The sequence below is a fragment of the Carassius gibelio genome, chromosome B7 (assembly GCF_023724105.1).
Source record: "Carassius gibelio isolate Cgi1373 ecotype wild population from Czech Republic chromosome B7, carGib1.2-hapl.c, whole genome shotgun sequence".
NCBI lineage: Eukaryota > Metazoa > Chordata > Actinopteri > Cypriniformes > Cyprinidae > Carassius > Carassius gibelio.
In genome coordinates this window covers 21445007-21460817 of record NC_068402.1, presented here as the reverse complement: position 1 = coordinate 21460817, position 15811 = coordinate 21445007, and the positions used below count along the sequence as shown (strand labels likewise).

General features: G+C 39.4%; 1 protein-coding gene across 2 annotated transcripts in view; it reads right to left on the bottom strand.

Annotated features, from left to right (window-relative positions):
* The window catches only part of LOC127961098 (A disintegrin and metalloproteinase with thrombospondin motifs 18-like), a 62663-nt gene extending 47366 nt beyond the window's left edge, over nt 1-15297 (bottom strand). Inside the window, exons 1-3 of one of the 2 annotated variants that reach the window (XM_052560037.1) lie at nt 14949-15297; nt 14775-14847; nt 13637-13956 (exon numbers count right to left, since the gene is read on the bottom strand). In XM_052560037.1, coding sequence (XP_052415997.1) covers nt 13637-13956; nt 14775-14847; nt 14949-15062 — 507 coding nt within the window. In that variant the 5' untranslated portion in view covers nt 15063-15297. Of the gene's footprint in view, nt 1-13636; nt 13957-14774; nt 14848-14948 lie in introns of those variants that run through there. The other variant, XM_052560038.1, reaches the window with a different exon arrangement.
* Between the last annotated feature and the right edge of the window lie 514 nt (nt 15298-15811).

The following is a 15811-nucleotide window of genomic DNA, read 5'->3' as shown; positions in this document are numbered from 1 at the left end:
TTTCATGAGAACAGTCTTTGACTATAGCCTATCACTAGTGAGTCTTCAGTGCAAGTATGGGAAATAATTTATTGCCTGTCTCTGTGATTCTATGAAACATAATTAGCATTTCTTTGTGTAAACTGTGAGTGTTTTTAAAGCTTTCAACCATGGTACTGTATTATAATCCAGATGAGTAAGTGCTTACATGCTGTTAAAAGCTGGAAGGGAGCAGTGAGAAACCCAAAGCTGCTTATTACCCAGCTTTAAAACACATCTGCATTCCACCGCTGGGTTACATCTGACCAGAGCATCAGCTCTTCTGGATTCAGTGGGAAGAGAGTGTGCATGGGTTTGTGTGCACAGACAAATAATGAACACTATAGGGTCATTTGGATATATGAGATCTATACAAACTAAATATACTTTTAAATATACTTTTAACCCTTGGTTAAGAAACACTCAGATTCTTACAGTTCTAAAATGATTAGGTCTGAAATTATAGAATGCTAGAGTGTTACATGTATGCAATAGACAACAAATAATCCACTAAACAGTGCATTTCTCATGAAATACTCCTTTGCAATCAAAGAAAATTTTATGTGGTGAGTAAAGCCAATATCATGTCAATTTCATGTATACATAATTCAGATCTGTCACTTTTTTTCGGGGGCCATGTTTTGGTGGATTCAATTCAAAACAGGAAGTCCACTATTTATAGCACAGTCACACCATGATACCCAGATATAAAACATTACGGAAAGCGGAGTAAAATTGGAAGGGGGAGAGAGGAAAAGTGAACTTGCCTAAAAAAAGAGGGCAAAAAGAGATTGACTACAACTCTTTTCTAAAGGTTTGGAACACTATGTGGTGTAAGCACATGTTAAGCTAATGGACACTCTTGGTTGTAAGAAATATACTCACAGACTTTACAATGACAAATTCTTCAAAACACAACTTTCAAAACTGTTTTATTGAGCTTTTTTTAGATGTTCTGTCAGCGTAGCAACTGGCATGTTTTTAAACTGCAATACAATCAATACAATCAATTAATTGCACCCTCACAGCCTTGTTTTGATTCCTCTCAAAAATTTACCTAAATACGTCACAACACCAACTATAGTCTTAAACCAGGTGAAGCAAGATCACAATGAAAGCTGGTCCAGTAGGTAGCCCGTAATCATTAAAAAAAAAAAAAAACGAAAGACGTGAATATAAAGAAGAAGAAGCTGACCAAGCCTCAGATATCGTAAAGCTTAGTTGTCAATGACAAAAGGGTGTTCTTTCATAACACTATTACTCTAAGAAAGATGGATGAGTTTGACTAACATAATTAAACCTCAGTTGAGAAATTAGAATTTCAAAAATGCCCGTCCCAAATGGTCCAAGGCAAGAGTTATGGGATTCCTTATGATATTTATGGCTTTTCAGAGCTGGTGTGACAGCCACTTCACCACTGCCCATTAGTTTTAGGTCTTCAAGTGAGTGAGAACAAGAGCTATTACAGGACCAGCCTGCCTTTCCTCTTCCTCACTCTCTCTCACAGCCTCTCTTTTTTGGCATCCCTAAGCAGCCTCTACATCACTGTCACCACACAGACCACCAGGGAATAGCCCCTGGCAACTCCTATAGTGCTAACATGGCATAACACCCCATGACTTATGAAAGGGGGAGTGGGGAACATTTGTAACTACAAAGGAGCCCAGCATATATTCACTCTGGTTTCATTGTCTGTCTGCCCTCCCAAAGCTCAGACAATTATAAATGTCCACTACGTCACCTGAACATTGTCTCTCCTTAGATTTTTAAGTTACCGGCCATTCATAACTTCTACTAGCCAAAAAAAAAAGAAAGAAACAAAGCAACAGTTTGAGGCTGTCTACACTGGGCGTGTCAAAGCGAACGTTGCGAATCATTCTGTGTCAGAACTAGGGGTGTGCGTTATTGACAAAAAAAATAATATCTCAATATTTTCTGAAATGAAAGTGAAGTGACATTCAGCCAAGTATGGTGACCCATACTCAGAATTTGTGCTCTGCATTTAACCCATCCGAAATGCACACACACAGAGCAGTGAACACACACACACTGTGAGCACACACCCGGAGCAGTGGGCAGCCATTTATGCTGCGGCGCCCGGGGAGCAGTTGGGGGTTCAGTGCCTTGCTCAAGGGCACCTAAGTCGGCACCTCTAACCATTAGGCCACGACTTCCCCGGCGTATCGATAAAGATATTATGAGCAGAGCATCAACGGAGTTGTGCAAGTGTTTTTGTTTGTTCCCTGCATTTCGAAGATGCTTGTTTTACAAACAAGGCCCAGTTTGACGATGGATTTGCGTATCGTTTATTTCTTAAGGATGATGCAATCCCAACGAAAAAGGGTCACGATCGTGTGTTGGAACCGCAGGCGGTGAGTAAAACTGCTTAAAATATCTCTGCCTCCTTGTTAGTGCGTCTCCTCCCATGCCGAGACCCGGGTTCGAGCCCCGCTCGGAGCGAGTCGTTGCTGCTGCTGCTCTCATTCAGTTTCAGCCTCTGGATCTGATTCTGGATCATAAATAAACGGCTGAATCTGACTGTAAGCCATGGTTTGTTTTAGATGATGGTTTTTCCCTCACGGTAATGTCACAGCTTCCAAACGCTCTCAACGCAAAAGCCTATTCGCGCTCGTGATTCTTTCGCTCCGCCCACACGTCACGCCTCCAGCCGGCCGTGTTTTTTCCGGGAGAAATCGGTACAGACTATCTTTCTCTTATGGATATAATAAAACTAAAGACTTTTTGGAGTAAGGAAGGATGCAGTACTACTCTACAGGTACTCAAGATTAACAGGATATTGAGTGAAAACGAGCATCCCCCCCCCCCTTTAAGTTTCATTCATTCAGGAACAAAACGTGTCAAGTTGCTCAGAGATACAAAACAGTGCTGTCGCTGTGTTTGGAATGATTTTGTTGGTGAAATAGAGCAAAAGCAGCCATGGTGTCTAAAACGTTGTTTATATAAAATCAATATCACATTTGTAACCTTGTTGATTTTTTTAAACGGAATTCTTTATGTAATATTGATCAACTATATGAAATGATATAAATATATACATTTTCAGTCCCCTTATCTTGAATGATATGATCATTCTCTTAATGCATAAACTGAATCATGCAGTGAAACAACGCACTCTAAATGCCTATCCGTGCACTCAGTGTAGTCGCCTATGCGTGCACACTGTAAGTGTGTTTTGTTTGGTGTTTGCAATATAGGCTACTTGATAACGTGATGTCTCACAAGTTCAGTATTTGCACTAAACCTGCACAGATTTGGCTTGCATGAACTTCCCCAAGAAATTGAGTAAATATAACCTTCGAAAAATGACCCGCCAAATTGGCTAGTGATTTCACAGCATTACCTGCCACAGCTGATTTTTACCTACATTTTGGCGGGTGTTATATCAACCCCAGGCACAAGTATCTTGAGTTATTTATGCAAAGTCATGATAAAAAGAATCAGTCTTGACATTAAATTATAATGCAACTACCTACTGCCCCAAAGCATCTGTACTTAATTTATGATGCCAGGAAGAAGGTCTCAAGCAGCTAAACTTTTAACAGAATATCTAAGTATCAATCAGGAAAACAAACATGTCTGATGGAAATCCCAAAGCATTTTCTCAAAATTTCCTGCATCAGACCAGCACTACAGATCTGCTCCCGGAGTCTGTATATGGTAATTCAGCCTCTCTCTTTCATTGATGTTTGAACGGCCGGGTGCTGTACTCTCCCCACAGTGTATCCACACAAGCTTTCAGCACACTGACGGCTTTCCTCCTTTCCAGTCAGAGTGAATTAACATCACAACTGTCCCTAAGTGCAATCCCACACGTTAGCGCATCAGCTTGAACCAGCAGGTCTGGTGCTGAATAAACACAGCTGAAGTGCTTCAGCAGCAATTCACACACATGCACACCTCACACATTCACAGACAGTCTAGCACCCACAAGATTGGTCTATGGCCCGGGCTGTCCATAAAAGATAAAAGAACACTTTGCCATCCAAAATGACTTCATGAAGCACCCCCACCCCCCAAAGACCCAAGAGAGAGAGAGTCTGTGGGAAACCTGTTAATCAAAAGTGACTAACAACTTGTAACATTTGTGCATACTACATAATTGATTCATTATCTATATTCAGTCATTTGTTTTTACTTGTTAGCACAGTTTACAAAAAAGGTTTGCATTAATTCACACATTGAATGTAACATAATCTCCTCTAGCAGTACAATTATGAAGGCTTAATGTCAATTCATTCAATTTGAGCATCAGATATTTTTTTTAAAAAGGTGGGCTCGAATAAGTTACTCATATAAGAGCTTATTTCCTATGGCCCGTCATGTAAACTTTAACTAGGCAAATGAAATGACAGGCTGACTGTGAACAGAAGAGACAATGAGGGGCTTGGGAAAGGTCATGTCTGAGTTCAGCATGATTGGACATGTTTGGAAAGAACTGAAATTCAGTGAAGGGCAAATCTAGTGAATCCCCTGTCCTACAAAGCCCTGCTTGCAAACAATTCAAAAGACCGGGAGGATAATTAACTATACTCAGTTGTCTGCCTGGTGGACTCCGAAAACCTCTCATTCACATTTCTGTCCTAATCATGAAATGCTTTGTTTATCTGTATATGAGAGCTAGAGAGAACATGTATTAGGAAATACACCACCAATCAAAAGTGTGGGGTCTGTATGATTTTTAAACATTTTTGAAAGAAGTCTCACCAAGGCTGCATTTCCTTGATCAAAAATACAGTATCATATTTTTAATTACTATTCCAATTTAAAATAAAAGTCTTCAAATTGTTATATATTTTAAAATGTAACGTACATTTTGTTGGCCAAGTGGAGAAATGTAATGTTGGCAAAGCTGAATTTTCAGCAGTTTCACATCATCCTTCAGAAATCATTCTAATTTGCTGATTTGCTGCTCAAGAAACATTTCTTCCTATTATTAAATAGTTGTGCTGCTTAATATTTCCGTGGAAGCCATGACACATTATTTCAGGATTTTTGATAAAGAAAAAGTTTCAAATAGAAGCATTTAAATTCTTTGGTATTGTACACTGAATGGTAACAAAGACAAACAATCAACAATGCTGAGGATTTCCTTCATTTAGAACACAAAACAGCCAGTACGAATTTTACTAAAATATCAGGAAATAATATCTCTGTCCAGTTGGACATCATGATAAAGGAAGTGTGAAACAGTGACAAACACAACAGAACCACTAGATTGAAATCAGCACAGCCAGTAAAGGATCGAATGCAACTGTTTTGAATGAGCACACCTTTTATAACAACCCATGAATGGCTGTTTCATTGTCTATTGAGGAAGTATAGACCAGTGTTACTTTCAAAAAGTAATAAATAACTATTACTAATTACGTCATCAATATCATATTTAAATTACATTACTAATTACTCTATCTGAATTATTCAAATCACTGATTAGGCTACATCTTCAGAAATCAAACTCTTTAATTTGAGTCAAACATAGAATAGTTAGCGTTAAAATAACTCTAATACTTAAACATTTTTATAAAACAAAATGTAACATTTTGCAAACAAACAGAAATGTATAAATATAAATGAATAACAACATATCTGAATAACAAAAAAGCTTAAGAAAAGTTAAACAACACATTTCAGTTTGGCAAGATGTTCAGGAAACATCAGTCAGCACAATCTGGACAGGTTTGTGTAAAAGTATTTATGTAGGTATGAATAAATTACATAAATGATCTTCTCTGCTGAGAAGTCATGTCAGATCGCTGTGTTCTTCTGAGGTAAATTCCTCATAGCAGGACTTCTTTAAAACAGGCAAAAAATGTGACTAATCTTGATTTTGTCTGTTTGTTTGTTTGTTTGTTTGTTTGTTGTTGTTGTTGTTTTCTAGATGAGGGTGACTGCATATAACGAGCTCAGATACAGGAAAGACTGTACCTCGCTTTAGTTTCATACGGATCACATAATCAGAGAATATTCGTTTTCAATTTAAATTAATTACTTTTAAAAGTAGACACAAGCTTTCTATAGACATATTTCTCATGTCTCTGTAGCCCTTTTCACACTACACGTCGGACCCGCAATATTCCCGTAACATTGCCTGGTCGCCTTCTGTGTGAAAGCAACCACGTCCCGGAATTGATTACCGAATTGAACCCAGTTCGGGGACCTAGTAACATTGCGGTAATCGATCCGGAACGAGCGCTGTGTGAACAAAAGCCAGATCTAATTCCGTATCGAAGTGATGACGCACGTTATCGCGCGACTCTTTTACCAGCTGTTTTGAAGGAAGATCAATATTCACGACGAAAACATATGTGCAAACTGTAATGAAGCAGAGATCAGTTAGTTCCTCACTTTCCGCGCTGACGCCGAGATCGTTTGCTTGCTTCAGTTAAAGTATAACGTGCCAAGCGTTGTCGACTCGTACAGTACACGTCACGCGCTGATGTCACGTGTCGTTACGGGATCTTCAAGGGCTGTGTGTGAAAGCGCGCACATATACCGGGTCATCACTGGCAGTGTGAAAGTGCCAAGTCTAGCGACCAGGGAACAATTACAGGAACACTTTACCCCTGTATTTGCCGGAATGGCAGTGTGAAAGGGGCTTGTGTCAAATATTTGCTGAGTTTTTGACTTGTAGAAAGTTGGTAACAGAGACCAAGACAGCAGAAACTACCCCCTGATTGTTTTGTTTATTTTGCAAAAGCACAATGTTTTGTTGTTATTGTAAGTGTACACAAATAAAAGTAGATCCTTTTTAGATAGTTATTTACGCGTTACACCCAATGCTGGTACAGACGTTCCTCTTAATCTACAACAGGGGTGCCCAGCTCTGGTCCTGATCAAACACACCTGAACCAACTAATTAGGATCTGAGGGAGCACTTGATAATTACAGACAGGTTTGTTTAATCAGGGTTGGAACTGAACTCTGTAGGAAGGTAGATCACTAGGAACAGGATGCACCCCTGATGTATAACAATATATCTGTTTCACTTTAAATACTTTTCAACTTCTATAACTTGAAGCTGCAGTCTGTAACTTTTTTGTGTTCAAAATTTACTAAATGTATATAATAACCGAGTACGTCATGAACCCATTTTGCAAACCATGTTTTTGGCTTGTCCTGAATCACTACGGTACACATATAATAAATGTTTATATTCAGACTATTCGGGTACCAAAATTCGGAAAAGGGGGTGTGGTGGTAGTGGGGGGAGGGGGTAAGAGTGTATAGGAGGCGGAGTATATTATATTATGTATATTATACATTTAAAGAATTATTATCAAACATCTTCTCGTTCGATCCACCAGTTTTCTGCATAAAAATAAGGGTAATTTTTGCCTTTGGTTTAAACTCTAAAGAGCAGAAGGGCTTATTGAAAAATGCAAACTCCTTTAGATTGGGCTTGAATTGACAGATTTCTCAGACAGGACACAGCACAATGTTTTCGGCAGGTGAAAATGCTAACTCTCTCTACCACATGGCTTTACTTAAGGAAACCTAAAAACACTCTGGCATCCCTTTTGATAAAGAAGAAACCTACCCACAAAAATCTTATTAACAGTCTCATGTCTGGCCCACACTGGGCCATCAGTTAATTAATGAGGGCAGTCCCATAGTGTGGGCTGCTCGCAGAGAGCCTGCGGTGAGCCCAAAACTGTGCACCTCACCTTTACATTTGGTGTGGGCTGGCCTTAGCCCACTATAGCCCCTTTCACACTTCGATTCCGGAAAATACATAACGTGCATCATCACTACGACACGGCATTTGTTCTGGCTTTTGTTCACACAAAGCACGTTCCGGGGCTGAAGCCGGCAATGTTATTAGGTCCAACCCGGGATCAATCCTGGGACATGTTTGCGTTCACACAGAAGGTGATCCGGCAATTGTCCGAGACCAACATGCAGTATGAAAGGAGCTTATGCCTGCAAAAGCCAGTATGAGCCCTGCAAGGACATGTCTGCAGGGTAAGGGGCCGTTCACATATCGCGCTTAAAAACGTGTGGAAAACGCTAGGCGCGCCGCTTTCTCCTTTTTTCCAAAGTGCTCGGGCAGAAGCGCTCCTGAGGCGTCTGCCTTTGCTAAGCAACCATGAGGTGCTCTCTCCATGAAGACTCGGAAATTTCAGCAAAGGATAAATGGATTTGCAGCACAAAAAATCGCTCTCAGTAGCTCTGCTACTATTTTTTTTTCAAAATGGCAATCCATATACAGCTATGAACAGCTGTTCCTTCATCTTGGCTGAGTTTTCAACGTTGTTACGGGAAAGGATGAAGCTGATTGGTTAGTTCTTGTCACATGACCCGCGGTGCGCTTGCGGCATTCTGAAAAGTTGAGATGTTTTTAACTCGATGCGGTGCGGACGCGACTACATTGGAAATAACGAACTTGCGCGTGCAAAAGACGCGAAATGTGAACGGCCCGTAATTCCTGTCACAGTGACTGGTTTGTGTATCCCTGGGTGTCCACTAGAGGTCTCACTTCCCCATATTGTCACCCCACTTCAGTACTGCATGTCACACAAGCCTTTATCTGGACTAATCACTGTTCATTGCACACAGCTGTTCCCACTCACAATGTTTGCACCTGTCTATATATACCCTGTTTGTTTCGGTCATTGTTATGGAGTCCTTGTCTTATGTCACCCTGTATTTCGTGTTTCCTAGCCGTTTTTCATGTTTCTTGTTTTTGGACTGCTTACCTGTATTTCGATCTTTGTCTGACTGGATTATTGATGTTGGATACCCTATTAAACACTGCTTTTGAATCTACCTGTTTGTGTGTGTGTTCCGTGACAATTGCTAGCAAACAATGGCATCAGTTAACAAACTAATGAGGAATGTCAAGTCTACTGTCTCGTTACGTGCTCCAAATAGGTAAGCTGACAGGGCAGTAAATGTGTTAAAGTTACCGAATGAGTGGACATGTGTCTAACAAATCATAACTAAATATAGAAACACTACCAAAATAGATCATATATCAATAATCCAAGTTGAACAGTATAATGAAAGATATCTAAGCCATTGTGGTGCTAGAGCCAATTCTGGATGGCACAGTAGCAAAACACGTCTAGAAAGCAGGAGCAGCCATTTCAAAGGGGGATGGGCTTGAACCTGTAACCAGCCAATGGAACCGTGACCCAGAGAAGGCCCAAGGATGTGAATTTGCTTATGCCAGGGCTTAAAAATTTACTCAAGCTTACACAACCCTGCACCTTGATTAGATGGAAGTTCTGACCTCTGAACAAAAAGTAGCAGAGCAGCACTTCAGAAGCTCCAGCTTCTAATCAACTTTTACAAACTGAAGCAGCTTTGGGACTGGCATTCAGATGCCATCCTGGATACTGCCCTTCTTGCAGATTTTGAACCACCCTCGAAACAGCACACATGACTAAACTAATCCACAAATCATCCAGCATTTCATTACTACGATGATGTGTTTTGTTTTAGGTTTTGATGGAAGACGTTTGATCATGCCGCGTATGGAAGCATATGGGTAGCATTATTCAATTTGGGATGTAATATGCAAAATGACAATACAATATGTAAAATGGCAATGCATTTCTGTATTTACATTTACATTTTCCAATACATTTGTGCAATGTTTGGTGCAAAATGAAAATGAAAATTAAATTACATAATTTTCATTTGCCATTTACTACACCAGTTTTAAAATGTAAAATGAATATTAATTTTAACGCTTTATAAGTTGCAAAATTAAAATGAAAATGTATTACAGAAATGATTAGATATGTCTAACATGTTAAAGCAAAAACTGTGGCAAAATGATCATTTAAATGCTATTTTTCTTAATTGCATTAACACTCACAGTCAAGACACTTACGATTGTATTTTCATTCGGTGTCCCGCAATGAATGTAGCAAAACTCAATGTGCACATTGAAAATGCATTCCGAGCCGATCACGTGTCCCCGCCCTCGCGCCACGTCAATCATTGTGTGAACAAGGCGGGGCTTACAGAAGCTCAGAGACTCAAGTCTCAAGAAGAGGATTCAATCAAGTGAGACAACATTGACAAGACAGTTGGTCCGTGTATGTTTTGATCATTTCGGTTTATGGCTTCAATATTTCATTCGGATTTGTGGGCGGAGCTGAAACGCTGCTTTCATCTGATTGGTCGAATCGGATCGGTTTTCATCTGACAGCCTTCAGCTCGGTCTTGTAATTCTTTCAGTGCAAGTGAAGCACTGAAATGTCTGAAACTACGCTCACTGTTAATTAGCATAATATTTGAATCAGATGTAGCTGGGCAAATTCGTGCTGCTGAGACCTGCAAATTATTTCTAGGTTGTAGTATTGTATGAATATTGTCCCACTGATAAATACAGTGCAAATAGTTCTGTCCCTTTTGATAACAGTGAAGTGGAAATTAAAATCAATAATAGACTGAACAGTTCCATGTCTGTAACATTTACCACTCTCATCTTTTAAGTCATAAGGCACTAGGTATGTGTGTGTGTGACATTAATAAATAATTGTAAAAATGAATATAGTTACATTTCTAAATAAAAATAGTAAAATTAGCTCTATGCTGCTCAGTGCTCCTGTAGCCTACATCAGAGCGCCCTCTCGCGGCTGGAGACGGTAATGTTTTCTCTTGGTCTTGAATAAATGTGACATATAGTCCAGTGCGACTTATATGTTTTTTTCCTCGTCATGACGTATTTTTGGACTGATGCAACTTATACCGAAAAATACAGTTAACATTATTATTATTATTTATTATGAGAGTAATTGACACAGACTAGAACTTTAATGTTTCACCCAATTCAGCTCATATCTTTAGACTCGTCCGACTCGTGTTGCTTGTATAACTGGCCAGACTTACCTTCCCAAAAAATCCTATTTAATTTTATTTCATAAATTTAACTATATTTATTTCCACTTTACTGTTATCCAAAGGGACAAAACTATTTGCACTGTTTTTATCAGTGGGACAATATTCATACAATACTACAACCTAGAAATAATTTGCAGGTCTCAGCAGCACGAATTATATGCCCAGCTACATCTGATTCAAATATTATGCTAATTAACAGTGAGCGTAGTTTCAGACATTTCAGCTGAAGGCTGTCAGATGAAAACCGATCCGATTCGACCAATCAGATGAAAGCAGCGTTTCAGCTCCGCCCACAAGTCCGAATGAAATATTGAAGCCATAAACCGAAATGATCAAAACATACACGGACCAACTGTCTTGTCAATGTTGTCTCACTTGATTGAATCCTCTTCTTGAGACTTGAGTCTCTGACCTTCTGTAAGCCCCGCCTTGTTCACACAATGATTGACGTGGCGCGAGGGCGGGGACACGTGATCGGCTCGGAATGCATTTTCAATGTGCACATTGAGTTTTGCTACATTCATTGCGGGACACCGAATGAAAATGCAATCGTAAGTGTCTTGACTGTGAGTGTTAATGCAATTAAGAAAAATAGCATTTAAATGATCATTTTGCCACAGTTTTTGCTTTAACATGTTAGACATATCTAATCATTTCTGTAATACATTTTCATTTTAATTTTGCAACTTATAAAGCGTTAAAATTAATATTCATTTTACATATTAAAACTGGTGTAGTAAATGGCAAATGAAAATTATGTAATTTAATTTTCATTTTCATTTTGCACCAAACGTTGCAAAGATGTATTGGAAAATGTAAATGTAAATACAGAAATGCATTGCCATTTTACATATTGCATTGTCATTTTGCATATTACATCCCAAATTGAATAATGCTACCCATATGCTTCCATAGCCGCGTAATCTGGGGCCAGACAATCCACTCGACTCAAGTGATAACAGCAATTGAAGGGCGCTCAATAATTAAAAACTTTAAATGAAGCTGGATTTAGCGAGTAAATCCCTCTGTTCCTGATTTAAAGGCCAGGACCGCCTGTTCTGCATTTAACAACTGAATCCCTGTCCATCTGCTATGTTAAGAACAGTTTAACAGAGAGCAAGAGAACCAGTACAAGCAAATCAGACATTCATCAACTCACTAACCTAAGGGACAGCATTACCTCTGAATATAGTGACTGTGGGGGTTCTCATACACATTGATTTCACTTTTGGACTGGCATTCTCGCAACACAAAACCTTGCTCTCCCTAAGCAACTGCCTCCTCGGCCTTTCATGGCACAAGGGGTTGCTGTGGATCAGCAGAGGAATGAATGGGTTCTCATTTGTACTTAATCCAAAGCTCCTCATCAAGCGGAGATGACATGGAAGGGTTAAAGTCCTGTGTGACTCATTCTTTTTCACTACAACAAAGAAAGGGAGAGTGAAAGAGGCAGAGTGACAGAGTGAGAGACCCCTTTTTTCTCTGACATTTCCTTTTGCTTCTGTACATTTAAGCACAAAATCTAAATGGACACACCGGTCTCATTTGGCATCCTGTATATCTGAAATTGGGGCACCTTTAAGATCACTGAGAGATTGGGCCATCCCATCGTTCAGAAAAAAAGAGCTTCAAAAGAAGGGGGAGTAGATCAAAGAGTCCCTGCAGTCTATTCAGATGCAATGCTCCAAAATCACATTGTGTTGACACACAGTTTTAAAAGAATGGGTCACTGCTGTTTTATTGTGGAGAAGCTACCACTAATGAAAAGGACAATGCAAAGATTAGCGCTGCCAGCCAAGCGCCTGAAACCTCACTCTGTCTTTAATTGTGGAGAACAACGGAGACAGGAAAGCAGGGCAAACACTGAACAAAAGAGCAGGGAGTGGAGGCAGAGAACGTCAGCAGAACTTTGGGTATGATTTTACAGTAGCCCACCATCCAAGGTGAGATGTGATCATCTATGAAGGAAAACATAAAGACCAGTGCTCCACTATGTCTGCACTTCAGTGCACCAGTTGACCTGTTTAAATGAGCTCTTCTTGCACACACCTCACACTATTCCTAAGCTCCTACAGACACAATGTATACTTTACAAACTGTAACTCGAACATGTTTGCATACTTGCAACATTGGTACGCACTTGAACTTTTAATGAGTAAACAAACAATGAACAGCACATATAACCTTTGTTCCAAAATTTCAAAAATTTTCATACTTCTCTCTCTTTTTAATTAATTAATTTATTTATTTTTGGACAGGTAAGGGAAATAAATATTGTCTAAACCACTATCTAAAACTCACTATTATTCATGTAATTTACATAAAACTCAATTTTTTTTATCAATTTTAATATACAGCAGTGTGAAGACTAAGTAACATAACTTAATTGTGCTACCTCTTAAAATATGTTTTGGTCAAATTCAATGGCAACATCACAAGTCAATCCCAGAATGCTTTGCAACAAAATCGGTGAAAAAAAAAAAAAAAATCCAAGATCATAGATGATCATCATAGTACTAAAAGAAAAAAATTACAAACTTCCAAAACGTTTGTGGAATGAAATGCTTTCTTATGATGCCTGATGCATACGTTTATGCCTATATAGAGCATTTAAAATCAGTCACTTATGAGGTTTTATTTCAGTATGAATGCCTTCTTAAAAAGCATTTTCCTATGTAAGGTATTGATGTAGCTCATTTTGAAATGAGTGAATCTTTGAGTGAGTGTACAAGGAGCCACTTACCAGACCTGTGCAGGTGGATATAGCCACAGAGGATTCAGAATGGTTTCGGATGGAACCCTGATAGAGACAGTTATGAATAGAGGGGTCAAGGTTGGCTGTATTGATGCCTTCTGAACCCAGTGTCTGTACGGTAAACCCCTCTGCCAGCACATGGGACGGCTGCAGGTCTAAGTGTAATTCCTTGCCAAATGCAGAGACATGATAATGCACTGGACCACCTGCTTCTGACAGGGATCTCTTAATTCTTCCATGTCTTGACACATCATGGGAAATGAAGGCTCCAAGTGAGTCCACTTCCACTGGTGTGGCAAAATCATAATCTGTGAGGGGAACAAACACATTTTAAATCACCTGACTCAAAACCAATCCATCACCAGTTATATTGATGACTCATCCTATCCTGTAAGGTTTTTGACCAATCAAACATTCTCAAATGAAGAAAGGAAAACTGCACTACCAAACAATTGCATGGGGACTTGTCAATACGTGTTGGCTTATATACTTTCGCTATATCTGGTCTAACTAATACATAAAAAAAATGTTTTCCTCCTGACTGAAATCGGTATATCACTGTTTAAACTTTATTTAATATTGCTATATCAACATACACCATGTCTATATGCAAACTGTTTGTACTGTCTGATGTTTCTGAATGAGATTTCAAACATTTCAGTGCCCAATGTAGCCTGCGCAAGCTGTGAAAATGACGAATTAATTAACTTTTTTTCTTGTAGTCACTATCTATTTTTAAACCTATTGCATTTCACCAATAGTTCAACATAAACATAAATTTAATCAAGCGTTCCCAAACTGATATTGTAAATATTAATTAAAAATACAATAAACTCTCTTTGACTAGCTCGATATGAGATGAGATGAGAGCGGCATGATAAGAGATGAGATGAGGGAATCCTTTTAATGATGCGCCCACACGCGTGCTAGCGCACGACCACCGGCACAGGAAACTCACAATTGGGAGTATATTTATGCTGTAAATCTCTTAATTCACCGGATCTGTGTGGCATGCTTAGGTAGGGAACTTTGTTTCAATTAGGGCGCGAGAGCATGCAGCAGCATCCATCACTGGCTTGTCATCAATTAGATTAGAAATAAAGTTGAAGCGCGTAAAGACACCAACCTTGATAGAGGACGCCGAGGTCGCCGGTAAATGAGACCGATGTTACAGAGTGGAAGCAACAGAACTGCAGAGCCTGCAAAAGTGCAAATAACTCGCTACAATTAACTTGATAAGAACAATGAGTATAATATATATATATATAATTATAATAATATAATTCCAAGCGTCACCTGCCTTTATAAAGTTCCCAAACGACACACTCGCCAATAATCTCCCTGATGTGCTGCTTACCAGAGGGACTTGTAAACTCCAGAGCAAAAGGAAAAGGCAATCCATGATGTCATGCATGCACCTTTACTGTTACCTCTTCAAAAACGGGGAAAGCATCAATCCGCAAATCCATGCAATGCAATAAAGAGACATTGCTAATTATTTAACTGCCCTGTTTCTGTCGTTCCTCAAGTAAAATCCACCGGGTTCATTAGGGTAACGCGCACCGCTTCTGTTTGCAAAGCGCAGGTAGACAGAACTGCTGACTGCTGAGCAGTGACAGTCTGCGTGTATGCGCGTGTGTGTGTATGTGTGTGTGTGTAAACTAGATAGTGGCACCGGCTGATGGGCAAAAGGGGGTCTGAATTTCCACCAATCAGCGACGCCCATCTGCGGGCGATTCAGTGTATTTAGCGCTCCTTACTGTCCGACGCTCCAAGATCACAGAGTTCACTGAAATGGGATACAGTTCTGAATGGGCTGCCGGATGATTTATGATACTGTACGCTGTACTATTTAATGAAGCGTTTTCACGTCAGGTCTTGTTCTTAAAACTCTCTACTGACAAGAAAATATGATCTGCAAGCGCTCAGCTGATATTTAACGCTTACACTGAATACAGCAGTTTGTTTAACTTATAATTTTGAGGTGTTCTTGGTCTAAAATGCGACAACTCATCATTTTCTCTGCATTTTCAGCCTTTTACACGTTGTGCAAAACAAGATCTCCAGAACCTGATTCTGGTTGTAGCCTATAAAGTCTTATTACCAGGCAACTTTTAAGCAGAAATATTTTAGAGATGTGTCTGTTATGCCAAATTTGATTTG